Genomic DNA, 26468 nt, shown 5'->3' with positions numbered 1-26468 from the left:
ACGCTGAAGCAGCGAGGCAAAGAATGAGCCTGTTCCTAGTGAACGAGCTCAGTATTTCAGGGGAGTCTCCTCTGCCCTAGCGTCTATGTCAAGAGGTAACTGAGATGGGTCACTGTACCCCCTTTTCTCTTAGCATCCCTGTGCCTCATTCATGAAACACGGCATACAGAGGTTTCCACATTCTCATCAGAGGACCAGTGCTGCAGGATTGCAGGAAGCAAAGCTCCCGGCAGTCCCAGGGTACCATCCTTCCATTCCCAGGGTCCCCCGGACCCTGTGATGGCCTTTAGGGAACAATCCCTGGACCTCAGAAATCTCTGCTGACCCAAGACCGACACCTAGGGACTGCAAGAGCTGATGTTTGGTCAGGGGATGGGAGGGGGGCTCTCTTTAAGATCCTTAACCTGGGGGCTGGTGAGATGGCTCAGTGGTTAAGAACACTGACTGCTCTTCCAAAGGTCCAGAGTTCAAACCCCAGTTCACAACCATCTGTAATGAGATCTGACGCCCTCTTCTGGTTTGTCTGAAGACAGCTATGGTGTACCTATTTATAATAATAAAAAATAAATCTCTGGGCCTGAGTGAACAGAGACTAAGTGAGCGGGGCAGACCAGAGGGAGCAGAGGTCCTAAAAATTCAATCCCCAACAACCGCATGAAGGCTCACAACCATCTGTACAGCTATAGTGTACTCATATACATAAAATAAATAAATCTTTTTTTTTTTTAAAAAAGTCCTTAACCTGGAAATACAGTTTTTTTAGTAGAAAGCCAGGGTCCCTCTGCTGGGTCCCCAAGAGAAGTCACCTCCTGGAACCATGATCTGAGGCTGGCTCTGGGGAAGCAGAGCCCAAGGCAAACCTGTAGTTGAAAGTTCTGGGAGGGGAAATTCAGAACTCTGGCTGGTCCAAGATGGTGGTGAGCGAGCGAGCGTACCTCTGTTTCTCCCATCTGACAAGACTTTTCTTTAATCCTTTCCACAATGAATATGCATTTTTATGTAACTAGGAAAAGTGTTACATGGCCCCTGGGATTTGTTGCAGGGTTCCTGAAGCATATTTAAAAACTCAGATCTTTACTTCCTTGCACACTGCTGGGAACCAAACTCAGCCCTTAGAGCAGGCAAGCGCTCTACCCCTGAGCTCTACCCCTAGCCCTTTATTGCTCTGATCTTGAGTAGACTGTACCTTCCCAGAGGCACAGTTACAACAAAGAACTTAAATCTTGAGCCCAGGAGCAGGGACAGGTGGTGCCAGCAGAGCCCCTACTGTGTGCCAACACCATGATGAGCACCATAGAGATGCCAGCATGTTCCACTTCATTAAAAACTCTCTGTAAGAGGTCTAATGATGTGGCTTGGTTGGTAGGGAGTTTGCCTAGCATGCACGAAACCTGGTTCCATCACCAGCACAGAATAAACCAGGCATGGGGACCGAAGACTGCAGCCCAGTACTTGGGAGGTGGAGGCAGCAAGATCAGAAGTTCAAGGTCATCTTTGGCTGTATAGTGAATGCGAGGCCAGCCTGGACTATAGAACAAAGCAAGCCCCCAAAGCCCACAAGAGGCAAACTTGTTGAGGAAGTTGTACGGTAAACTAAGAACCTGCTCTTGGCAGTGATGCCGCACTCTGTCCCAGCTGTTCCCAGAAACAAACTGACCTCAGAAAAGTAAAGGGGGGTTTGGAGGGCACAGGCCTCCCCAGCTTTGCGGATCCGGGAGTGTTGCAGCACAGATCTGTGTTCCTGTGCATGCACAGACACACCTGCTTAGGTTCATGGGCTGGAAAAGGATGGAGAGATACTTCCATGCCGGGGGTGGGGGTGGGGGTGGGGGTGGGTTGTTTGTGAATAATGTATGTGAGTTTCAGGTCTCTGAGCTGTTTACACCGGCCCCGGCCCACAGCAAAGGCACTGTATTTGGCTTGCAGGATGGTTGTTACATCACGCTGGGGCATATGATATCTCAGATCTCCTTGTCTTTGGTCCTATTTGGTAGGGGAGGGGCTGGAGGCCCCTGTGTTCTTATGTTTGTATTGGGAGCCATGTGAAGAAGCCGTGAGCTGTGGTGGGACTGCCTCCTCACCTATGCGCTGAGACTGAGAACAAGGGAGAGAGTCCCAGCCTGGACATCAGGAGTCCAGCCTGCAAAGGGCAGGGAGGGCGAGGGAGGGGAAGCTTCTTTGATGTTTGGCATCTGCCGGTGACTGGGTGGAGGGCTGAACAGGGAGCCCTGATTTCAGACAAGTGGGGGTCTGCAGAGCCTCAAGGAGCATCTGGGGAGCAGGTGCAGGGAGTAGCAGGCTAAGAGTTGGGTCTCAGAGCAGCCAGTCACCAGGACACAGGATCTTCCTGCTCGGAGCAGAGCTCCTCACAGCTAGTGAAGATATGCGAGCCTTCTAAGCCAGCAAGGAGAGAGTCCAGCCAACTCTCAGGAGCCCGGCAGAGGCCATCTCTCTCTTTAAGTGGCTGTCCTTTTCAGCTTAGTCAGCTAGACACTGAACATGCTGATGGTGGCTGAGATCTTGGGTCTTCCTACTGCCCTCCTTCCCCCATCTTTGCTACAGGTCATGTGACTGCCTAGTATCTCTTACACTAGAAAATAAAAGTGAGGTGACCCCTAGCTCCCTTGGCCTCCCTGTGACATAAAAATATCTGGATTTCCACAGTACTAGGATGGTGTTTTTCTTGTTGGGGAAAAAAAAAATCTCTGCGGATGCTTGCAGATTTAGATGGTGATCTTCAGTTTTCACTAAGCCTCAGTCTTCCCATCTGTGAATGGGGTCTCCTACTCCTTCACATGTGCACCTGGAGGCTTAGTACTAGGCAACAGCTACTGTCAGTGTCCCTTTTAATATGCAGCCCATCCCAGGACGGATGAGGGTGACCAGACACTATGTCTTAGTGTTGAGAAGGCGACCTCCTCAGGAGCCACCCTCAGCCCAACAGAGGTAGAATAAACACTCCAGCCTTCTGTCCCTTGGGCGGGTCACCTCTGAAGCCTGAGTAGTGCCACATTGCAGAGAGTTCCAGAGGGCGCAGGGGAAGCCTTCACGAGTGGCTAGCTCAATGAAGGACTGGCCACTGGTTGCTTCCAGTGCTGCTACTCCATTTCCCGGCAGAGGCTCTGTGGCATCAGCTCTGGGGAAACAGTGTAAGAAGAATTCTTAGGGGAGAATGTCTTACAAAGGTCAGGGCCCCAGCCTTTCGCTGGTCGCAGATTGTGACAGTTCCCATCATGTTCCAATGGTGGCCGTGACGGCAGCTTGCGTGTGCATCATCATGTCGGGCGTACTTCATTCTCCTTCATCACAGCCCGTGAGGTCATCAGCACCCCAATTTACAGAGAGCCCATGACGTGGAAGGACTCCATTTCCAGGTCCCAGAGAACAGGGCTCCTCTGGTCTCCTTGCTTTTCCTTCCTCAGCTTCTCCACATGAGCCTCGCCCAGTTCTAAGGTGGGGCTCCGGAGACCCCATGCCAGCCACGCTTATTTCCCAGAATTCCTCTCCGGCACCGCAGCAGGATACTGGGACGTTTGCCGTAGCCCATGCCCCACATTTTGACAATGTCAGCTCTGACTGGCAGTCTAGCAGGGGCGTGCATGACCCAGTAGCTTGAACTTTCTTTACGGAAAGACTTGAACAGAGCAATGGTGCACTGACACTCGTTGCTGGGGTCAGCTGCAAGAGTCGGAAGCCCCGTCACTACATTGTTCTGTAAATATCACCGGGAATCGGCTCAGAGGCAGACACGGAGGAGTCCTCGTTGGTCTAAAAGAGGACATCACCCCCTGGGTAATTAGGCCAAGTTCCACTGCACTGAAGATGCTGGCAAGGGGAAGCTAGATACCGCTAGCTGGAAGCTGTTCTCAGCCAATAAGCTACCTACAGTCAGAGACACACTGGATTACACAAAGAGCCTCCCTGACCGGGGGTGGGGGCGGGATTCAAGGTAGCTATTTTTAGACATCATCAGATGGTCCCATGGATGTTGGAAATCCAAGTAACTTGAACTGGGTAGTTCTCAGAGCAAACTTAAGAGACTCCATCAGGAGCACCGTGCACCCTGCTAGTGCTGTCACTTGCTTGGTGGCCTCAGTGATGTTTGGAGTTGTCCCCAATTTACAGACAATGATCAGAGACTCAGAATGGACCTGCAGCTTGGCCACTGTAGCAAAGGAATAAAAATCGGGGTGGAAAAATCCACACCACCCCCTGTGTCATGAATTTTGTGGGGAAGTGCAAGCTGAGTCCACCTGTTACAATTGGTCCCGTGTCCCAGGACTGTGAGATTCATTGGTGCCATATGTTAGCTTTTGTCAGCTCCTTCAAAAGAGTCACGAGTTTCCTGGACAAGCCAGAGGTAGGTGTGGAAGGAAGTACCAATAAGCAAAAAGCACAAAAGGTACAGAATCTTCCTTCCAACTCTCAGAGATGGGGATCTCCAGCGCTAACAGTCATGGACAGCAGGCTGGAGAGATGGCTCAGTGGTTAAGAACACTGACTGCTCTTCTAAAGGTCCTGAATTCAAATCCCAGCAACCATGTGGTGGCTCACAACCATCTGTAATGAGATCTGACACTGCCTTCTAGATTGTCTGAAGATAGCTACAGTGTACTTACATATAATAAATAAATAAATCTTTAAAAAATACAAAAACAAAAACAGTCATGGGCAGAATTCACTACCCAGACTGGGATGTATTCACTGGGTATTGGGATCTTCAGTTTTGCTGTGAATTTTATAATGCCTTATTGAGGTAGAAGAGAGGGCAAAGGTCAGAGAAGCTACCAGGGAGAGGATGAAGAAGGAGCCCTAAGAAGGGGAGAGAGGAAGGAGCTGAGGGACGGGAGATGGCCCAGGGATCACTCGGTGGCTGGCATGGAATTTGATTTGCACCAGAGGGCAATCAGCACCATGGACAGCCACCCAAGGGGGTGGGGGTTGGGGAGTGGGGGTAATCTCTCTCAGAAGGTACAGCTAGCTCTCTGGATCTTCTCCAACCCAAATCCTGCAAGCATCCTCATGCAGACACACTCTCCTGTGACCTATAAAATCGCGATGTTCTCCACCACCAGCAGTCTGTCCCTGGGGGAAGAAAGCTAAACTCAACGGGACATTTAGCAAAATGTTGTGACAAATGTAATCTCTCCAAGAAGACAGTCCATTTCTTGCTTCTTTTGTATGTACCAAGAGCGAATCTGTGTGCTCTGGAGTCTGTGTCAAGGCAGGAAGGCAGGGCACCTGCAGAGATTGGCCCAGCCTACCTCTGAATGTCTTCATTACTGCAGGAACTAGTGACCTCCTCAAGGGCTCACCAGGGTGGTGCTCAGGAAATAAATGCCCCCATAGGACCTTCTGATTGGAAGTGTTCTCTGTGAGTTCTCAAGGAACTCTGCAAATGGAGTCTTGTTTCTATCCTCTTCATTTCCTGGAAAGGGTGTTCAGGTCATCTATGTTTGCCAAGAGCCAGCAACTTAGATGACACCTCTCTGAGTTGTTTATGGCTAATGCAGATCCCAGGTATGGGAGTCAAGGGTGCTTTGGAGTCAGGACAAAGGCAGCAGAGATGAAATAAATCTTAGAGCCAGGAGACAGGAAAGGGGGTCAGGGGTTAGGGGTCAGGGGAAGGAGGAGTCAGTCTGAAGCTGAGTCCTTGCAGAAGTGGAGCTGTTCCAACTGGGTGTCAAAAACCTGTTTCCAGCCACCTTCAGTTCCCAGAAGGCACCAGGAAGCTGTGCCCGTCACCACGTCTGATCTGCCTACAGACTTTTCTATGTCCAGCTCCTCTTGGTTAGATTTTCCTGGGTTCCTTGGTAGTAGAAGGAGGTCTCAAGACTGGGTGTCCTTCCCTTCTCTACCAGGCAGAGCTTTACCTATCGTTTGAGGAGCCCCACCAGATGCGCTCTCTTCTGCGGTGTCTCCCAGGGTGTTCCACCGAGCTACTTCTGCTCTCTGCACCTCCATTTCCTCAAGTTTATAATGGAGACACGAGGAAGCTGCTTCCAACAAGGCATTTGCTGAATCTGGAAGTTGCTTCTGGATGAATGATGGTCGCTTGCTCACATCAACCCTCCAGAGAAGAGAATTCCACTCAAGTGTCCTCTTGGTTCTCCCCCAATGCTGAATCAACCCAGCTGGCATCCAACTGTTACCCCAGGACTGTAGCCTCCTGTGAAGGGTGGCCACACCTCCTGCATCGAGTCTGCATGAGAGCACACAGTGCCCTGCTTCAGAATCTCCACACACTGCACTGCTGACTGGGAGCAGCCCAGCAGGCATCTTGGCTGGACATCTGGTCAACCCTCTCCTTTCTTACCCACACTACCTCCATTCTAGGCTCAGGGGAAGCAGCCTTGAGGTTCACAATAAATCTTGGCTTTCCTTTAGTTCTCCAGTGGAAGGCTTCACGACTTGCACACCACACTGGGAACATCTCTGGGAGCCTTAGAGCAGTGGTTCTCAACCTGTGGGTTATGACCCTCCCCCAAGGTGGTCACATATCAGATATCCTGCGTATCAGACATTTCCATTATGACTCATAACAGCAGCAAAATTACAGTTATATCATAGTAATGAAAATAATTTTATGGTGTTGGGGGGGGGGTCACCATAACAGGAAGAACTGTGTTAAAGGATCACAGCATTAGGAAGGTCGAGAACCACTGATCTAGAGGGTGCACAGTTCCTCAGTAGAGAGCCCCATCTCCTTCTGCATATAGCACAACTTAAGCTTTTCTTGGACAGGATGTTGCTCCACCCAGAGGACCTTTACTACCACAGAGATACACAGACTGAGTGGGAGAATGCATCCCTGCCACTCAGTCCTCCCTATTTGTATAACGACCACCTCACACAGGAGATTCCACTATCAGTGTGTGTCGCACAACTGCATCCAGTGGAGAAGCCTTTGATTTAAGTGCACCACCCAAGAATCAGAAGCGGGTGCCTCTCAGATGATCCGGCTAGCTAAGACAATCCCCAAATCTCTCCCACCATCCCGGCCGCATCCACAGTCAGCAGCCGTGTCCCATCAGTGCCTGCAACGCTTGAGGCTGTCTCTTCTGGTGGCCAAAGTGCCAGCACTATCAGCACGTGAATAGCAATACAAATGAGGTCAATCATAAGGATGGGCAATCTGCCATTTTGTTAGGACTGAGTAGCAGCACCGATGGTCAGAACCAAGCCCCGGGGCGCTGGCTTTCTCCAGCTGGTGGCTTTCTCCAGCTGAGGTTTCCCACCTCTGCGCTTTGCCAGCTGGACCTTCAGACCTGACCTGAGGTACAACCGGCACATTTGCAAATCAGTGACATGCTCAACCCTGTTCGCTGCAGGGCAAAGCTTACACGATGCTACTACCAAGGTCCAGGATCTCAAGCCATGCACTGTGCTAGAGACACCCACCGAGAAGATGCCCCACCCCTACAGGCAGGTGTGGAGCCGCAGCCAAACGCGCCTGTGTGTTCTTGTCTCGCTGTACAGAGGGTGGGAGATATGGAGTGACTGCCTGGATGGCCTCTGGACACCTTAGGAGTGTAGAACCCAGCTATGCCTCCTATCTCAGGCCTGTCATTCCAGCTACTCTGGAGGCCGAGGCTTTGGGAAGGGTAATGGGATGATGAATACAGAAGAGATGTCTCCTGCCTCTCCCTACACATCCTCTTCATGGTTTGCAAACTGCAGAGTTTCCCCAGAAAGAGCAGAACACGGAAGTCTGAACTGGAGAAGGTCCTTCACTGCTCATGGGCTTTGTGGCTAAGTCAGGTTTCTCACCTCAGGTGGGGGTGTCGAAAAGTAGTAGCTTGTGCTTCCTTCCCTCCCCCCTTCCTTCTTTCCCTTTCTCCCTCCTCCTTCACCTCCCTCCTCTTTCTTTCTTTCTTTCTTTCTTTCTTTCTTTCTTTCTTTCTTTCTTTCTTTCTTTCTTTCTTTTCCTTCCTCCCTCCCTCCCTCCCTCCCTCCCTCCTCTTTCTTTCTTTCTTTCTTTCTTTCTTTCTTTCTTTCTTTCTTTCTTTCTTTCTTTCTTTCTTTCTTTCTTTCTTTCTTTCTTTCTTTCTTTCTTTTCCTTCCTCCCTCCCTCCCTCCCTCCCTCCCTTTCTTATATTGTGGTTCTGGAGACTGACCCAGGGACCTTGTGCATGACAAACAAGTACTCTACCACTGAGCTACATTCCCAGCACCCTCCCAAGCCCTTAAACTTGTTTTGAGACTGGTTCTCACTATGTAGCCCAGGCTGTCCTTCACTTGGAAGCATCCCCCACCAGCCTCCCCAGTAGCAGGAATGACAGGCCTGTGCCACGAGGCCTAGCTCTCCTCCTGCTTATTTCAGGGGTCACCATGAAGATGACGTGAGCTAGCCCAAATCATGAGCTCAGAAAGGAACAAGGGCTTCACGCTCTTATGGTCTTGGTTAGTACCTTGCCCTAGGTAGTGCAGACAATCTTGTCTCAGAAAGAGACAGGCCAAGATCAGGTCCAGACTCAGTGGGGCAGAGGAGAGCAGGGACATTGGAAGGTTGAGGGAATGTAGTGGTTGCTGATGAGGGAGGCAAAGCCTACTGTGTGGCCTTGGAGTGATGGACTTCACAGAAGGCACAGGGCAGATACTGAGGGCGAGACTATCAGACCCTCAGGCTGGGCAGTGGAGAGCCAAACAGCAGAGGGGCGAGGTGGACTCACGTACACCTTCGGGCAGACTCCTGAGCCAGCTGCAGCCGGTAGACTGAGAGACGGTTGATGCCGCCACACACACTGCCCCGCTCTCCTTTGCATTCCATGTCACAGTCTGATTCGCTCACGTTGGCTGCCTGGATTTTGTGGCCACAGTAGCACTCAGCGCCAAACTCCAGCCCAGCATACAGATAACCCCTGGGGGTGGGGGGAAGCTGATGTCAGGCAGGGCAACAGCACCAGGGAGACCCCAGGGGACAGGAGACTCCAGGAGGCATAGAGACCAAGGATTGAGAGCAATGGAGATTCAGAATGGGGACAAAGGGTGGAGGGCAGGGATGGAGGAAGGACAGGGGTCATGCCTACTCCATAAGGCAGGTCACCCAGCTGGGGGTCACAGATGGTGGGGAGTCAGAGACCCCTGGGGACATGGAGAGCATCCTGGGGACACCCGACAGCCCTCATCACTGCCTGATGTGTTATATCCTTCATGTCCATATTGACACTCACATTCACATGTAACACACACACACACACTCATACATTCATAGATACGCATTCATACTCTCATATACAGATATCCACTTACACACACATGTGAATACATTCGCACACATACTCACACATTCAGATATTCATACATACACACATATACCCATACAGCTATTCGCATGCACACACACACACAAACACACACATACACACAGCTATGCACACATATACAACCATACAGCTATGCACGCACACACACACATACAGCTATGCACACACACACACATACAGCTATGCAATACACATACACAGCCACACACATACATACAGCTATGCACATAACACAACCATACAGCTATGCATGCACATACACACAGCCACTCTTACACACATATAGCTATGCAAATATACACACCTATACAGCTACACACAATGCACACACAGCCACACACATTCACACACATACTCATACATTCACACTCATATACACACATACACACATATACACATTCACTCATACAATTCATTCATACACACACATACACACACACACATACAGCTACACGCATACACAGCCATACACACACACACACATACATACCAGATCCTGAGCACACACCCACACAACCACCACCCTGCCCCTCCCCCTCCTCTTTCACCTCTGAAGAACCCAACCTTCACCTTCCAGGAACCTATTACCTCATTGCCAGGTCCCTTGGGAAGCACTGGAGAAGGGGGAGGAGCCAAGGCACTTGGGTTCTTTTGGCAGGCTACAAAACCAATCTCACACACCCAGCCAAGAAGAAAAATTCTTCCTCCAAACAAAGCAAAACAAAATTCCAGAGGCTGTAAGGACGAGCTATTTTTTCCTAGCTGTGGAATCTTTTCCTAAAAAGGTCACTCGGTGGACACCGGTCTAAACACATGGAAGGAGGTTCTGGCTGAGAATTTGGGGAATGGGGAGCCCTGCCAGCCTCCTGCTCACCGTGCTCCTAGAGCCATGAGGGCTCTTTAGAGAGCAGCCTGCCAGAACGTCCCTTGACAGAGGAAACCCTTGACAGGTGGCAACCGCTGTCACCTGGATTCTGATGTGGTGCTGGGTAGATGGGAGAGCCACCCAGATTTATGGCTGCATATGCCCTAGTGACTTGGTGGCATTAGCTCTGCCCCATCCACCTGTTCCTCCCAGAAGATGAAGCAAGAGCAGCTGACATGACTGAGCATTTTGGAACCTCATTTGCAGGACCTGCTCCATGTCCCTGTCCCCAGACATCCCTTGGGACCCTCTCCTACAATGGAACCCACTGACAGAAGCGGTGTTTCTCAAGGAAAGCATGCTATCAGTTCTGACACTGGAGACAGCCTGTATGTCAGAGCCAGAAGGGATGAAGGATGAGGAAGAGGAACACTGTTCTAGAGAGGGCTTAGTAGCTTCCAGACAGGGAAGGGACTTGTATGCCAGCTGACATCTCCTGGCTTGGGAGAGCTGGGAGCCCACAGGGTGTTTGTAACTGTGTTCTTTAAGAGGTGGAGTTTAAAACCAGGCACGATGACACAGGCCTGCAATTCCAATGACTCTACAGCTCAAGGCAAGAGGATGCCAAGACATGTGATCACACAAACACCACATCTCAGAGACAGTCAGTTGTCCAGACTAAGCTCACCCATGTAACCAGCTGACCATGCACACCATACCTTACAAGCCTGCTCCTCAGCACGCTTCATACGGTTGTACGGTCATACTCCCATCGCATGCATCTTTTGTGCACACACACATGTATGTGCACATAATGTAGACACACATGTACACAAGCACATATATACATTTATATATGTGTGTACGCATAAGCTTGTGTACACACACATGCATGTGCACATATATGCAGATATATGTATACAAACATATACACACACATGCATGTGCACACATATGCAGACACACATACACACATGTATATACACACTTGTATGTGTGTACAGACATGCTTATGTCCACACACATACTAGTGTACACATTTGCAGACACACATACTTACATGTACACATGTGCATACACACTAGTCAATCATTCTTGCAATCCTTTCTTTCTACATTCCCCCGTTGACCCTCTGACAAGCCAAGGCAAACAACACTATTGAAGGAACACTTGGTAGAAAGGGTTGGAAGGGACATGTCTGGGGATATGGTGGCAGCATTGGGGCACGGGGCACTACCGTTCAGCACAGTTGTCCTGGCAACGGAAGACTGTCATCTTTTTGTAGTCGAAAAAGGACACACCTCGCAGGGCCCGGCTCTGGGTGTTGTCCAGGTAGCAGCCGATGTACTTGGCTGTGGGGAAAGAGGAAGAGTCAGGTATACTTGAGGATGAAGCCAGAGGGCTGCAGGAGGTGGCCCAGGGGGCCCTCCCTGTCTGTGTGGCTTTGCCAAGTGTGTAGCACCTGATATCCAAGAGATGGAAACTTCTGGGTCTTGGCCAATATGGGCAGTGGGAACTAGTGGGGTGAGGCTACAGACTCTGAAGACAGTAGGGCACAGGAGGGGTTCCTTTCCCTGGACCACAGCCACATTCAGGGTCTCCTGGTGACACTGAACACTGGGGCCACACCTGTAGCCCAGAGGGAGCCCTACTTCACCCAGGATAAGGCATGTTTTAGTGGCTGTGGAAGGTCTGGAACCTTCCACTCCTTTAAGGCCTGCCTCAAGGGTCTCACCACACCTGGATAGTTCAAGGTTCCAGCCTCACTTCCCATGGTCACTCCCCAGCTCTGGTCTATGGGGCTTAGATGGGTTCACTTACAGTGTAAATGAAGCCACCAATCAATGGCCAGAGTGGAATGTCACATGAATGCTCTATTATACTGTCCTGTGTGTGCTAGGTACAGGAGTCTGAATGGCAGAATAAGACACTGGCCATTCATGGAGCTGGGCTAAACACTTTTCAGTTTGTCTCTCTAGGACTCTGGAGGATGCTTCCATCCAAGAAGCACTTCAAACGATATCTAAGGACCGTGCAGTTGCCAGGCAGTGGTGGCGCACGCCTTTAATCCCAGCACTTGGGAGGAAGAGGCAGGTGAATTTCTGAGTTCGAGGCCAGCCTAGTCTACAGAGTGAGTTCCAGGACAGCCGGGGCTACACAGAGAAATGCTGTCTCAAACAAACAAACAAACTACACAGAGAAATGCTGTCTCAAACAAACAAACAACAAAACAAAACAAAACCCCAAAAATAAAAAACAAAACAAAACCCAATCGTGGTTGTTGACACTGCGAACATTTCCCTTTGTGTCTAGCAGGAACTTGTACACAGAGACAGCACCTTACTGTCTGCAAAATCTCTTTTTTTTTCTTAATGTTTTCCCAGCATCTGGATGCGAGTTATGGTAAGTGCTTCATACGCATCACTTACAGAATCTTCACCAAGACTCTGTGGTCCAGAGAGGTTACCATCTGTTCAGGGTAACACAGCTTGTATAAGCAAAGCCAGAATTGGACACACTCACATCCTGGCTCCAGATCCCTCTTCTGCATGTTTGGGATATGCCTGCCCATACACTGGAACGATCTGGCATTGTCCTGCCCTTAGAGGGGTCTAGCGAGGGGAGGCCCGGAGCTAAAAGCTGAACAAAGATCTGAATGCAGGTCTATGGGACCCACACTGGCTCTTTCTGCCCTTCCCTTGGAAGAGAAGGATCCAGCCAGGCTCTGGGATCAAATGGCCTTCCCAGGGAATGACCAGGAAAACCTCAATGACAGGTGACACTTCCTTTGCCTAGGGGGCTGCCCAGGTTAAATGAGAAGAGATCCTTTCCCTGTCCTTTCCTAGGGAGCAGGGCTTGCAGGAGGATGTTCCCCTACTACGCATGGCAGTTGTCCACTCTGCTGGACACCAGTCTTCATCCTGACAGCTTGGACTTCCTTCACACAATAGCCATGATGGCTCCTCAGACTAACAGTCTGGCTTCAAAGGGAGCTTTGCTGCCCCAGCCCCACACGAGCCTGTCACTGGTGACAGCACTGAAGGGTCCTGCTGGCCTTTGTTCTTGCTGAACATCCTAAATACCTCTTGCCTCAGACAGAATCTGATCTGCTAGGGCACTGCAGGGCACAGGGCAGGGCCACCCACACCCTACATTTCTGGCCTTTGCTAAAGGACTGAGAATCTGAGTCTTTGTTTTTGTTTTTGATTTTTTTGTTTTTTTCCCCCTTGGGTAAAACCCAGGGCCAGACACATACACAGTTACTACGGCCCATGGAATTGCTGAATCCACCCACAAGGAGGGTCTCAGACCAAACCCAAGCCCAGCTCCATCTCCTCCAAAGCTTCTGCTTTTGAGGCAGACAGAACCTTGGGGGTTTCTCCATTCTGCTCAGACACCAGGATGGGGGACCAGAGAAAGTGCTCCCATGGCAACGATCAGGATTGGAGCACAGGTCTCTTTCCCACAAACCTGGACTTTTAGTTTGAAATGATACACTCACTATGGCAGAGGCTCCTTTTTCAGTTTGTAAGGTGTGGTGCATGGTGGGGGTTTGGGGGGGGGGATGGCACCCAGAGCTTTGAGAACCCAGAGGTCTATCTGAACTACTGAATGCTGTGTGACTCCATCTGGTGCTCCCCAAGCTAGTATTAAACTGAGATGTACCACACAGCTTGTATACACATCTGCTCAAGGAACACTCCCTCATCTGTCAAAGGAAGGGAGACACAAGGTCCTCTGGAGACACTGAACATTGGCATGTCACATACCATTCATTGCCCAGTGGAGTCAACGTCAAGGCAGGACCTGGTGGCTCCTCCCTGCCAGCCTATCTGGCTCCTATCCTTGGAATGTCACAGCATTGCCAAGTTTGAGCTTAGCCTTGTGACTGCCAATCACTGGGCCCTTCCCGGCCTCCTTCCCAGGCAGAACTTCTTAGAGGCAGGTCAGCTCAGGTATGTAAGACAGGGACCTAGTCACAGGCCACACAATGGCGAAATTTATGGTTGAGTTCATACAATCCAGCCAGGACCCCAGGGGTCACTGAAATAGCTATGGCTTTATCTCCAGCCCAGAATCCAGCACGTGAGGACCTCTTCTCCTATACTGAATTCTTCTCTTTTCTTACTTTTCCTTCTGCCCCCCCACGCCCCCCATTATCTTTCCATGGAAGTTCCTTCTCCCTGACAGAGGCCATTTGCTAAGAGGGTGGCTGAGCACAAGCAGGCTTGCATGTTTTTCTCTGTGCTGTTGTGAGAAGGATTCTGGGGTATCCCCCTGTGCCAACATTAGCCAGGTCTGGGTTTGTAGCCCCTAGGCACAGAGCTGGGCTCCTGGAGACATCATTACTCTCTCCAACAAGTGAGATAAAAGTTCTTCCCTAGGTTATTTGAGGTGAGTCCTGTCTTATGCACAGCCCCTGTCCAACGCTTCAGACTATGGCCTTGTGACAGATACTCAGGAGGCAATGCGGTCAACAAGAGGAAGGTAGCCCCAAACCAACAGGGCTGATGGCACTGTAAGAAGATGACCAGGTGACCAAATGAAAGGAGGACACTGGACAGAGTGTGTGGCACCCATGGATGGAACAGAGAAACAAATGAGAATGGAGATGTGTGCATATATATTTTACATACACAATATATACACATATGTATTAAGTGTATGCATGTTCATAGTATATGTGCACATGTGTAGATGTTCCTGACTGTAAATATATATGTATGATTGTGGGTAAGGTGAATGTTCAAGTATGTATGCATGTGTGCACACACACACACACGTGTATGGGGTGAACACTTTCCACACGCATGTGCACCCTGCAGCTAGCATCAGGTGGTGTTCTTTAGGTTTTTGCTCCTGCATTCCCTCCATCCTGGTTAGATGGAGTCATGAAGCCACTCACAGGCAGTGCCTGGTTCTCAGTTCCACATGCCTACATCTAGCAGGGCACTGGCAGCCTGGGAGGGAGCCAGGGTTCAGCAGCAGGCCAGAAAAGCGTTTTGATTTTGGCAGTGCTGATCGAAGGTCCTGAACCTCAAATAACTCCATCAACAGACAGGATGTATTTTCCTAATGACACGGCCTGCCTCTGGGGCTGCCTGCTGAGAGCCCGGAGCTTGGGGCTACTTTTCCATATGTTCTTTTTTTTTTCTTTCAGTTCATAACACATGTATAAGGTCAACTGATGGGCTTTTTGAGCATTGAGAAGAAGGCACGCATGCTTTGGAAGCCAATAATGTCACTTATCCGGCAATCTCTCTAACCAGGGCAAGCCACTGCTCTCTGAATTCTGTTTTACCGTGTAAAGCATGGACCAAAACAGCCTCCAATTCATGGAGCGGTGCTAGTTAAATAAGGCAATGAATCAACCCTACACGGTCCAGCCCACAGCGGCCGCTCAATGGTTAGCACAGGTACTGATAATAGGGCAGCTCTGAAGTGACAGCTGGACCCAGAGAGTGAGCCAGGCACGTGCGCAGAGCACTCTAAGCCACAAACAGGAAACGAACAGCAGCAAGCACAAAGCAGCTGCTGACAGCCATAGTGGCCATGTGACGGTCTCTCAGTATCCCACAGGGGTGGGGTTCAGCATCCCCCCAACATGTGGGGTCCAGCATCCCCAACATGTTAACGAAGTGCAGCATTTGCACAGAACTCAGGCCTCTCCTCCCTCTCGTGTTCTCTCTAAATGACTTTAGCCCCTAACACAGTGTGAACTCTGGAAATACAAGGGAAAAGCCAGCGTGTGTTCCTTACAAATGCATTTTTCTTAGTAGTAGTAGTAGTTGTTTTTTAATCTGTGGTGGGCTGAATCCCTGGGTATCAGCCCTCAGCTATGGAGAGCTGACTGCATTTGGTTCTCATATCTCACAGGCATGTCATCATACAGATACACAGTCACACGATCCACTGTGTGACCTGTGACACGCCTCTGATCGGACTTGGAAGCATCAGAGTACTGGAGCTGGACAAAACAGAAATCGGGAGGACCCTGGTAGAGGGAGAGTCACACATTCATTTACCTGCTCTGCCACTCAGGCATCCGCGGGGTGCAGCCAGAGCAAGCACCTGGCGCTGTCCCAGGTGCTGACGACTTGAGTTGGCAAAGACTGGAATACCCCTGCCCTCTGGAGCACAGCATGCAGAGACCCAGCTGTTCGAGCAAAATGCCTTTGAATGGTGATGTGCATGGCTTCAGGGAGTGTGGCTGTGACCCATGCACCAGATGGAACTGGTTAGGTCACTCTGGAAAGTGGCTATGGGAGGCAGAGGCTCCAAAAAAGGAGCTGTGCAGAGACATGTGTGGGGAAAGAATCAATAGGCTGAAGGACTGAGCTCCTGAGGCAAAGAGAGCAGGAACTCACTCTGTGCACAGCAGGGACAGAGGCTGCAGTGCAGGAGGGAATCTGAGAACTTAAGGATCAAGCTAGCAGGGACTTTGGGGACTTTAAAGGACAGGGTGTTGTTTGGAGTGGCCAGAGGTGGAATCTGAGGGGCTAAGGTGGAAAGAGCAGTCATTTCTCTAACAGACCAGCCTCTCATTTATAAGAGATGGCTGCCCCCCCTGAGAAAGCCCCAGGGTGGGGGGCACTTCCAAGCATTGCTAACTGCCAGTTCTGTCTCATATGCATTGCCAGGTCCTTGCCGGATCCATGCCTCACCGGGCTCTCAGGTCTGCATGGAAAGGAGCCACTGTGAGATAGGTGTGGAAATTGAGGTATAGAAGGTCAAGCCATTGTCCGGGTCACACAGATGGCTAAGGTGGGCTGGAATCCTAGGCCTAGGTCCCCAGCCTGTTTTGTCTTCTTGTCTCTGTGAGCTCGGGGCTCTCACAGGAGAGGATGGTAAGAGTCTTCTAGACAGCTTCTGTGCCAGGTTCAGGCTGGGACTGGGGCAAGAGCCCCTGTCCCTGTCCCTAGGATGAGTCCTTCTGTGAATCCTGTGCCTTCCAGGGGTGAAGAAAAGCACACAAAGGCTTGGGGGACCAATCCTCTCACCCCCATCCTCACCAGGTTCCCCTCACATCCTCTCATTGTAATCTCCTGAGCCGTGGCTATGGCCGGTTTCCCTAGCCTGTTGGTCACATGGTAGCTGCCAGTGGAGAGGGGATACCTTCAGAGAAAGCCAGGCATCTGGATAGATGGTACTTAAACCCCATGTAATATCGACAACAGCTGTGAAACCCTGAACTGGCATCTTTACCTCTCAAGCCCCCACTTCCACATCTGGCTCTTGATTTTAAATTATTTCTATGTGTGTTGGTGGCTATGTGCCAGAGGCATAAGATCCCTCTGGAGCTGGGGTTACAGGTAGGTACATACCACCTGACATGGATGCTGGGAGTGGAACTGAGTCCTCTACAAGAACAATATGCATCTGATCTCTGACCTACTGGACCATCTGTCCAGTCCCATTTACTCGTTTGTGAGATGGGGTCTCCTAGCCTAGTCTGACCTCCAATTTTCTATGTAGCTAAGAATGACCTTGAACTTCTGAGACTTGTTTCTACCTCTGTAGTGCTGGGGTTACAGGTGCCTAGGGACTGAGTCCCTGGGGATCATGCATGGTAGGGAAATGCTCTATTAATTGAGCTACTCACACATAGCCCCCCCCCCCAGCCATCCACATCTGTTAAACAGGCATGGGCTCATCTGTATCCCGTTCTAGCTTGTGGTATGTACCAGAAATCAGAATCTTTTTGGGTATAAAAGACTGAGAAAATGCAAGGCAATGGAAATTTACCCAAAGCAGTGTTAGTGCCTGGAACATTGTCTCCTTATTTAGCCCAGGCTAGCTTCTGACTCCTCCCCTCACCAGGGCAGTGTTAGTGCCTGGAGTATCACTGCCAGGACAAGAATTCTTTAGCATGGCCTTAGCTTCGCTTTGCTAAGTAGATGCCATTAATCCTGGGCTCCCAGTGTCTTTTTCTCTTTCTCTCTTTGAAACAGTTTCAAAGAATGCCCAGGCTAGCCTTTGATGCCTCCCAGCTCAGCCTCCCCAGGGCAGGGATGTCGGTATTCACTGCCCTGCCCAGCTGCCTTCCTGTCTTTACACCAGGAAGGGTAGCAGGCTCTGTTCAGCACTGTGGGCGCTGATTCTGCACATGTCAAGTGCTCACCACGGATCCTGGGACAATCGTTTGGTGCCCTGGAACCCTGATTCTGGAGTTGCTGTGTGTTTAACAAGCAGTAGGATTCTAAACCAAGGCAAGTGTGGGGTTCAAATGGAACTTGCCAATTAAGGAGTAGCTGTGTGACTCACTGATTATGGATGACAAGTCCAATGTCCCTACATTCACGTGTGTTTGGAGCAACGAGACCAGTTTGTGGCTGTTATTTCTACAGTGGTGTCTGTATTTTCCCTCAATCCCTCCAGGATCTTACCTTTCTCCTCCTCCTTTTCCTTCTCTTTCTCCCGGACAACCCTTCCCTTGAGGGCTCGGCTCCAGGCTCCTCCGTAGTCACCTAGCTTGGCTCTCTCGCTGGTGTCCTTGCCCTTGAATGTGGGTCCGTACCTGCGTGCGATACTGGAGGCCTCCACCGTGTCCCGGAAACCTCTGCCCAGGTGCAAATCACCCAGGAAAGGCAGCTCCGCTCCTTCTACCGGGCTCCCCGCTGCGGGGCTGGCCTGGCTCTGGGGCACCGCGGGCTGGCCCACGAAGCCCGAGTGCAGGAAGACGAGACTCCCGGCGGTCAGGTAGATTGCCAGCAGGGTAAAGAAGCGCACGGGCTTCCTGCGGAAATACCGGAAACACCGCTGGAACTTGAACCAGAGCTTGGCCATAGCAGGATCATTCCGGACTTGCTTAGGGCTGGCTGGGTGGATGGCTGGGAAGGGGCGTGGAGGGTGTGGCTTCTCGGGACTTCTCAGGAATGAAACCTCAAGGGCTTGGTGCTCTCTGGTCCCTCCACAGAGACACTGTAGCAGGAAATCAAGCCAGGCGCCTAGCTGAGTCCAGAGGTGACAAGGACAAAGGTTGCTGGAATCCCACGGTCAAGGTGAGCCGCCTGGGGTCAAGAAAGGGGACTTACAGGACGCAGTCTCCATTCCTCACATTTTGTTCCTCACCCAGAGTGTCGCTAAAGAACTCTGGTGACAAGGACTGGGGGAGGGAGCCCTGCGACTGCAAAGTCACTCTAACTCCTTCTTAGCCCCTTGGGCTGTTGAGTCTGATTAGCTCACGGAGAGAGCTCTGATGCTGGTCTCTTCTCTATCTCTAACGGGTGGCCAAGCTGTATGCCACCTTCTGTGGACATGTGCTGGAAGGACTCCATCTGGTCAAGCTTCAGGCCACCGGGCTACCACCTGTAAAACAGCGGAAACAGGCATGAGCCCCCCCCCCCAAGCCCAGAATGGAAAGAGGTCCTGAGCAACCTCAAGGGGGTTTGCGGAGGCCCCGAGAGGGCTGGAAGCTCTTGGAGAGCTGGGCTGTGTGGCCTCCAGGACTGCAGAACCCCGCCTTCACTCTCTGCCACACTGGAACTGGGGCGCTTCAATCATTGGGCTGAAGTCTGGGGTTTGTATAGAATGGGCACACATCCTCCCGTGGGTCTCCATACATCTCACATGGCCTAGAACACCTTATACAATCTCAGTGCTCAGGAGTACTTAAAAAGTAATGGCAAAAAAGAACTTTAATGTGCATTCAGTATGGATCCAGTGGGTGCCTGTGTGTGTGTGTGTCTGTGTGTGTCTGGTATGTATGTGTTTGTATGTGTCTGTCTGTATGTATTAGTGTCTCTGGTATATATGTGTGTGTCTGTATGTGTCTGTGTATGTATTTGTGTTTCTCTAGCATGTATGTGTGTATATGTATGTATGAGTTGGTATGTATGTATGTGTTTATGTGTATAGATGTTTGTATGTATGAGTTTGTGTTCATGTATGTATATATGTATGTATGTCTCTTTCTGTGTCTGTCTGTCTGTGTGTGTTATGAGTGTGTGTCTCTGGTATGTATGTGTATATATACATGTGTATGTATGTATGTATGTATGTGTGTGTATGTATGTGTCTCTGTGTGTATGTATGTGTCTGTCTGTGTGTGTGCATGTGTGTGTTATAGCCAGAGGTCAATGTTGAGTAACTTCATCAGTTACTCCCATTGTGTTTTGAGACAGAGTCTTGTCAATAAAACTGGAAGCTAGTTTGGCAACACTGCCTGACCAGTGAGCTCCGTGCTTCCTCCTGCCTCTGCCCTTCCACTGCTGAATTCAAGTCCCCATGTTTGCATGGCCAATTCTTCACCCAACTGAGCCATGTCCCCAGCCCCATGCTTTCCCCCTCATGGTTGATTGAATCTGTATGTAGAAGCTGCTAGCAGGGCAGAGGCCCCAGCTGCTTGCCCCTCCCTTGTATACAAACTTTTATCAAACATGCATAGATGCATGGGTTTTCCTAAGACCAAAGAAAACCTCGAGACTTCACTGAGCCCAAATTCATTCCTATGGCTCCCCTAAGGAGACCAGCTGTGTTTCAGCTATAGCTGAGATGCTGAGATAAGACATACCTCCCGGGAGCTTGTGTTCTAAGGCAGAAATCAAATCTACGGGCCATCATCTCTGCCTGAGTGGGAGATGGGAAGGGAGGGAAGCAGGCTTAGTAAACAATACATCCGTGTGACCAGCATTGGCTGTGGGCTTGCAGGTGGCCAGCTCCGGGCTGAGCATCCTCTATAGAATATAATCTCATTTATTCTCTAGTATTTTACAGGTGAGGGAAGGGAGGGCTTCCAGGATGAGTGGGGTAGCACTGCAATTTAAAACCACAGGGTTGTTTTTTTGTTTTTGTTTTTGTTTTTGTTTTTTTAGAGAGGGTTCCATGTAGCCCAGGCTAGATTCAAACTTGCTCTCTAGCTGAGGCTATCCCTGTACTCTCGTTCTTCCTGCTTTTACCTCCCAAATGCTGGGATTACAGGTAAGTGACATCTTGCTTGGACAAACCACAGCTCTTTACCTTTTGTGACCCTGTCTCTCCACAAACACTCTGGACACTGCTTTGACAATTCAGAGATAGCCTCAAAGCAAGAGCCCGTATCTTTCCATCGACTGCTGCCACTTCCCCTGGTCAGGGCTTTCTGAGAGGGCCTGATGGTTAGGAACTCAGATTTTCCTGGGAGGTGTTGAAACGTTCTGGCTTTCCACACCTACATCTCTGCTGTCACACGGTGGCCTTGGAGAGGGCTCATGAGTAAGAAAAGTCGATTACCCCACTCTGGGCCATCTGCCAGAAGGGAGGCCTGGATGTAGGTTGACTATTGGGTAACGCTGTTTCATATAGCCACCAGCAGGGGGCGACAGGATGCTCTCAGCCAATCACGGGAGACCCAGTTGTCCATCACCAGTGGAAGTGGGGGCTCTGGGAAGACCTTTCAAGCCACATAGCAGCTCGGGAGTTTCACTGAGGTTCTGGGTGGTGTCTGCCACCACACTCCTTGGGACTCAGCACTTACTACACCAACCACCTCCTAGGCATGTGGAATTGATGCTTGAGCACGGCACAAAAAAATCCACACATATCTGCCACCAAGCATCCGTCTGTCCATCTGACACCTTCACCCTCTACACACCCATTAGTTTGTCCACCCAACCATCCACCCTTTTATCCATCTGCCAGTCAGTCTGTCATCTTCCTTCAGGACACCTACCCACTCATCCATCCTTCCATCCAAACTGTGACAGCCCATCCGTCCATCTGGCCTTGATCCGTCCAGTTGTCCATTGATCTCCATGTGCCTGCTGCGGCATGATCCTATGGATGCCCCCGTGTGCGCATGTGCACACACATTCACACACACACAAATAGATAGATAGTAAATTTAACTTAAAGGGACACAAGACTATGTAATCTATGGTCTGCCTTTAGGGAACCAAGGAGGAAAACATACATAGCTGCTGTATCGGCTACACAATGACAAAGCCCAGGGTGGGAGTATGTATCTCATGATACAGAACAGCAATTCACATTAATAATGTTTAATAAGCACTTACATATGCCACTCCATGTGTAAGTATGTGAGTATGCACACATACTCACATGCACATTCACACATGTGCACACTTATTCACATGGACATTCACATTACATGTACACTTATATACATGCTCACATATGCACACTCACATGCACATTCACACAATGCACACTCACACTCATAACATGCATGTTCAAACTCATATGCACATTCATAAACAAACTTACATATGTACTCATGCAGTCACACTTGCACACTCATGTTCACACTTACATGCACATTCATATATACACATGTACATACTCACACATGCACACATTCCCACACATGCACACCCATACACATGCATGCTCACACTCACATGCGCATTCATACACGCAGGTACACTCACATACTCACAATATGCATATTCATACATTCGCATTCACACACTCACACAATACACACCTTCATACATGTACACACATGCACATTCATACACATGCACACTCACACTCTGATTTGATTCTCAAAATGAATTCTGTGAGGTTCTGCATTGTCTTATGGAGCTAAGCATTGAGTGTCAGAGCGATCGATGAACTCATTCTGAGACCCACAGCTGGTAAGTGGAAGGAGGCTGTGTGGACCCCAGGACCTCAGACATATACTCCTACCCTCCATCTGCCTCTTGCCTTGGGATCATAACTCCAAGCACACAATAGAGAGGAGCCCTTGAGCCCTTGCACTGAGGTCCCACGTTTGGGTTTTACCAAGTCAGGAGGTTTAAGGACTCTGCTGAGTCCTGGGGTATGGGAATCTGTAGCAGTGGACACTCCATAGCTGCCTTGGAGAGAGATCAAAGAGGGCTTCCCCAGGAAGCAGCCTTTGATCCAGCCCTGGGGGAAGTAGATATCCTCTAGGTAGAGGAGAGTTGAGGAAGAGCCAGGTCAGGAGGCAGAGAATGGTGGGTGGAGCCAGACACAGGAGACCTTCCCACCTTGGTCCTGCTAGGGGCAGAGAACATGTGTGCATGTGTGTGAGTGTGCATGTGTGAGTATGTATATGTGTGTGTGTGTATGAATATGCATGGGTGTATGAACATGCATGGGTGTGAGTGTGCATGTGTATGTGTGAATGTGTGAGTGTGAACATGCACGCGTATGAGTTCGTGTGATTGTGAATGTGTAAGCATGTGCATGACTGTGCGTGAGTATGCATGTGCGAGCATGTATGTGTGTGTATCCGAATGTGCATGACTGTGAACATGCATGTGTATGAGTGTGCGTGAGTGGAGTGTGCATGTGTGAGTATGTATGTGAATATGAATGTGCATGTGTGAACATGCATGTGAATGAGTGTGAGTATGCATGTGTGTGAGTGTGTATGTGTGGGTTTCACAATCACCACATTTTAGCCCCTCCCCACCTTTTGAGGCAGTGTCTCATGTAACCCAGGCTGCCTCATTCTCACTGTGTAGCCAAAGATGACCTCAAACTCCCGATTTTCCTGCCTTCTCTTCTCAAATGCTGGTTTATAGGTATGCATTACACCTGTTTAAAGAGTGCAGGAGGCTAACACAGGACTGCCTGCATGCTAGGAGTGCCCCTCCAACCAAACTGTATCCCCAGCACCATAGGAAGATCATCTTAAAGCTGGCGCCTCATGGGCACCCACACCCTTTACACCTATGTGCCATGAAGAGAGGAAGCCAGGAGTCACTCTTGGTACTCTGAGGGATCCCCTCACTCTGCGGACCACAGAACTTTAGGGCAGAGCATGGCCCCGGCCAGTAGCCCACCTGGGTTCAGCCTGACTGGAGAGAGACACCCATTTCCACTAGCCTCAACTCTCCTCTACTCCCTGCTTACACTGTTAAAAGGACTGAATGAAAGGGTCGAGGATAGAGATGCCCCAGGCCGCCCTGCTCATCTGCCTTATGTGAGCAACCAGGAAGCTATTTTCCACATCAGTGAGGACTTGCCGTTGGTCCCCCGCAGCCATTCCCTCGTTGATGATGTTTCTAGATCTGGCTCTTTGGTTTCTCCCTCTATGTTCTTTATATCGCCACACATTTTTTCCTTAAGTGGTTGCCAAGTGGACATCTGGGGACACTGAACTCATTAGCAGCTGCTGGGAGACAGGGAGAAGCAGGCATGGGGTCAGAGGGAAGATAGGGGACTCGGGGAAGAGGAACACAGAGCAGGGGCCATGCCACCCCACCTCCTGGAGGGATGGTGCAGATGGGAACTTCATACTCACACCCTCCTGTCAGGGATAGGAGAGAAATAATCCTGGAATGTGAGCCCCTCACACCATACTTTAGCCCCAGCACCTTGTGTACTATAGGACCCCCAGGCCATTCACAGTGGAGGGGGTGAAGAAAAAAGGGGCTCCCCTCACCCTAGGGCTCACCTTAAAATCAAGTCTTTGGGGGCTGGAGAGATAGTTCAGCGGTTAAGAGCACTGACTGCTCTTCCGAAGGTCCTGAGTTCGAATCCCAGCAACCACATGGTGGCTCACAACCAACCATAATGAGATCTAACACCCTCTTCTGGAGTGTCTGAAGACAGCTACAGTGTACTTACATATAATATTAAATCTTTAAAAAAAAAATCCAGTCTTTGTACCAAGGGCCAGTGTTCTCAGGTAATAATAGCCTTGGGGGTTAAATTTGGGGCTTTGAAGGGGCAGCAGGCTATATTATAATTTGTCACTGGGTTAGTCTGGATAAAGAAACCTCGCCAGGCTTGTCCTCAGAGGAACCTAAACACCTCTCTGCCTCCTGGAGCTGCCAACCCTACCCCACTCAGTAGCTCTCCCTAAGACTTTGTCTCTCGTTCCCCCTTCCTCCCTCTCACAGACAGAAATCCCACCCCAAAGCAGACAGGAGAATTACCCGCCATTTCTTGAACACCTACTTTGTTCCAGGTGCCATGTTTAAAGGACTTACTAACACGCCCCACATTTTCCTCTCTCTTCACAACCTCTGAGGCAAGCCTGACATCCTCCCAGGCCCACAGATACATCCAGAGCCCCAATGGATGCTTCCTGCAGGAAGCCCTTTCCTCTTCCTGGGGATTGTAGCACGTCAATTTTTCTTCCTCTCTTGGCAGCTCCAGTGTCTATCTATCTGCTGCTTCAACAAATATGATCGTTTGCACATTCACCTACTGTGGATGGAAGCAATTCATCGCGCATTTCAAACAGGTAGGAGAGCGGGGTTTCGGATGTTCTAACCCAAAGAAATGATGAATGTCGCAGGCAATAGATGAGCTGGCTGCTTTGGTCACCTCAGCATGCACCTCATCGGCAAGCACAGGGCGGACTGAGACATCGCCCTGTGTCCCATAACACACGCCATTATTTTAGCTGCAATTGAAAGTGCTTGCAACAGTTTGATTTTTTTTTCCAGCTGCAATTGAAACTGTTTGCAACAGTTTGTTTGATTTTTTTTTTTTCTTTTCTTTTCAGGAATGGATGGTTACTAAAGAGAGGGACAGACAGACAAGGCGGGAGCTGTCTCTTCTCCGGGTGGTTCTGATGAGCAGGCTGAGACCCAGTCCCTATCTGTGTTCTTTTCCACCAGGCAGCTGGCTGACTTCTGGGGCCCAGTAGCACTCCCTTCCCCAGGAGAGAGCCTTGTAAAGCAGGGCCCTGGGCCCCTATCATTAAGCCATCTGGAGCCATCACACTCCTGCAGGCTCTGCTGTGTCACGGGTCAATTAGTGCTCATTTGCATAGGCATCCTTAATAGGCTGCTAATTGTCAGGGGGGTGGGGGTGGGGGGATAATGGATGGTTGTATTCCTGGGCAGAATGTTTATCCAGGGGCCAGACCCATGGGGGTGGCAGAGCAGAGAGAAAGGGAAAGGAGGGGACCTGGAGTCCAGAGGAGGGCCCCGGGGAGGGAAAGATGGAGCCATCTCTGCTGTGCTGTGCCAGCAGCATCGTGCGGAGTCTGAGCATCCCTGCGCTCAAGGATGCTTCTCCAGTCTGCTCTATTAAAATAACTGGAAAGTGCCAAGTAGCAAGGGGGAAGCCCCGTGGGCCCTATGAGCTGAGAACTCCAGAGAAGATCCCCAGCAGGGGGATACCATGCATCATGCAGTATGTACCCACTGGATACTGGGACAGGAGCCAGGTAGCGGAGACGTCCCTCAAGCCGTCCCTGAACCCAACTCTGCCCATGCTTCCTAAGGAGACCACACAGGGTGTCGGAGGGAAGTCTTACGGCTGCTTCTGGGGCAGGCCTGGGTCCTGCGCAAAGCCAGGATGCACCTTCCCTTCTTGGTGGGGCTCAGGCTTGTGGCCACAAAGCCAAGGTCATTTAGTGTGGCCTTTGTGTCAGCAAAGACAGCAAAGACAGCAAAGACAGCCGACAG

At 50.3% G+C, this 26468-nt stretch overlaps 1 protein-coding gene across 5 annotated transcripts in view; it reads right to left on the bottom strand.

Moving 5' to 3' along the window:
• The window catches only part of Wscd2 (WSC domain containing 2), an 88562-nt gene that overhangs the window by 20300 nt on the left and 41794 nt on the right, over nt 1–26468 (bottom strand). For all 5 annotated transcript variants that reach the window (XM_021163700.2, XM_029478113.1, XM_029478112.1 and 2 more), the window contains exons 2-4: nt 18519–19440; nt 11369–11483; nt 8677–8861 (exon numbers count right to left, since the gene is read on the bottom strand). In XM_021163700.2, the coding sequence (XP_021019359.1) occupies nt 8677–8861; nt 11369–11483; nt 18519–18918 (700 nt within the window). In that variant the 5' untranslated portion in view covers nt 18919–19440. The remainder of the gene's footprint in view (nt 1–8676; nt 8862–11368; nt 11484–18518; nt 19441–26468) is intronic.

The sequence above is a fragment of the Mus caroli genome, chromosome 5, assembly GCF_900094665.2.
Source record: "Mus caroli chromosome 5, CAROLI_EIJ_v1.1, whole genome shotgun sequence".
NCBI lineage: Eukaryota > Metazoa > Chordata > Mammalia > Rodentia > Muridae > Mus > Mus caroli.
This window is presented reverse-complemented; position numbering and strand designations above follow the sequence as displayed.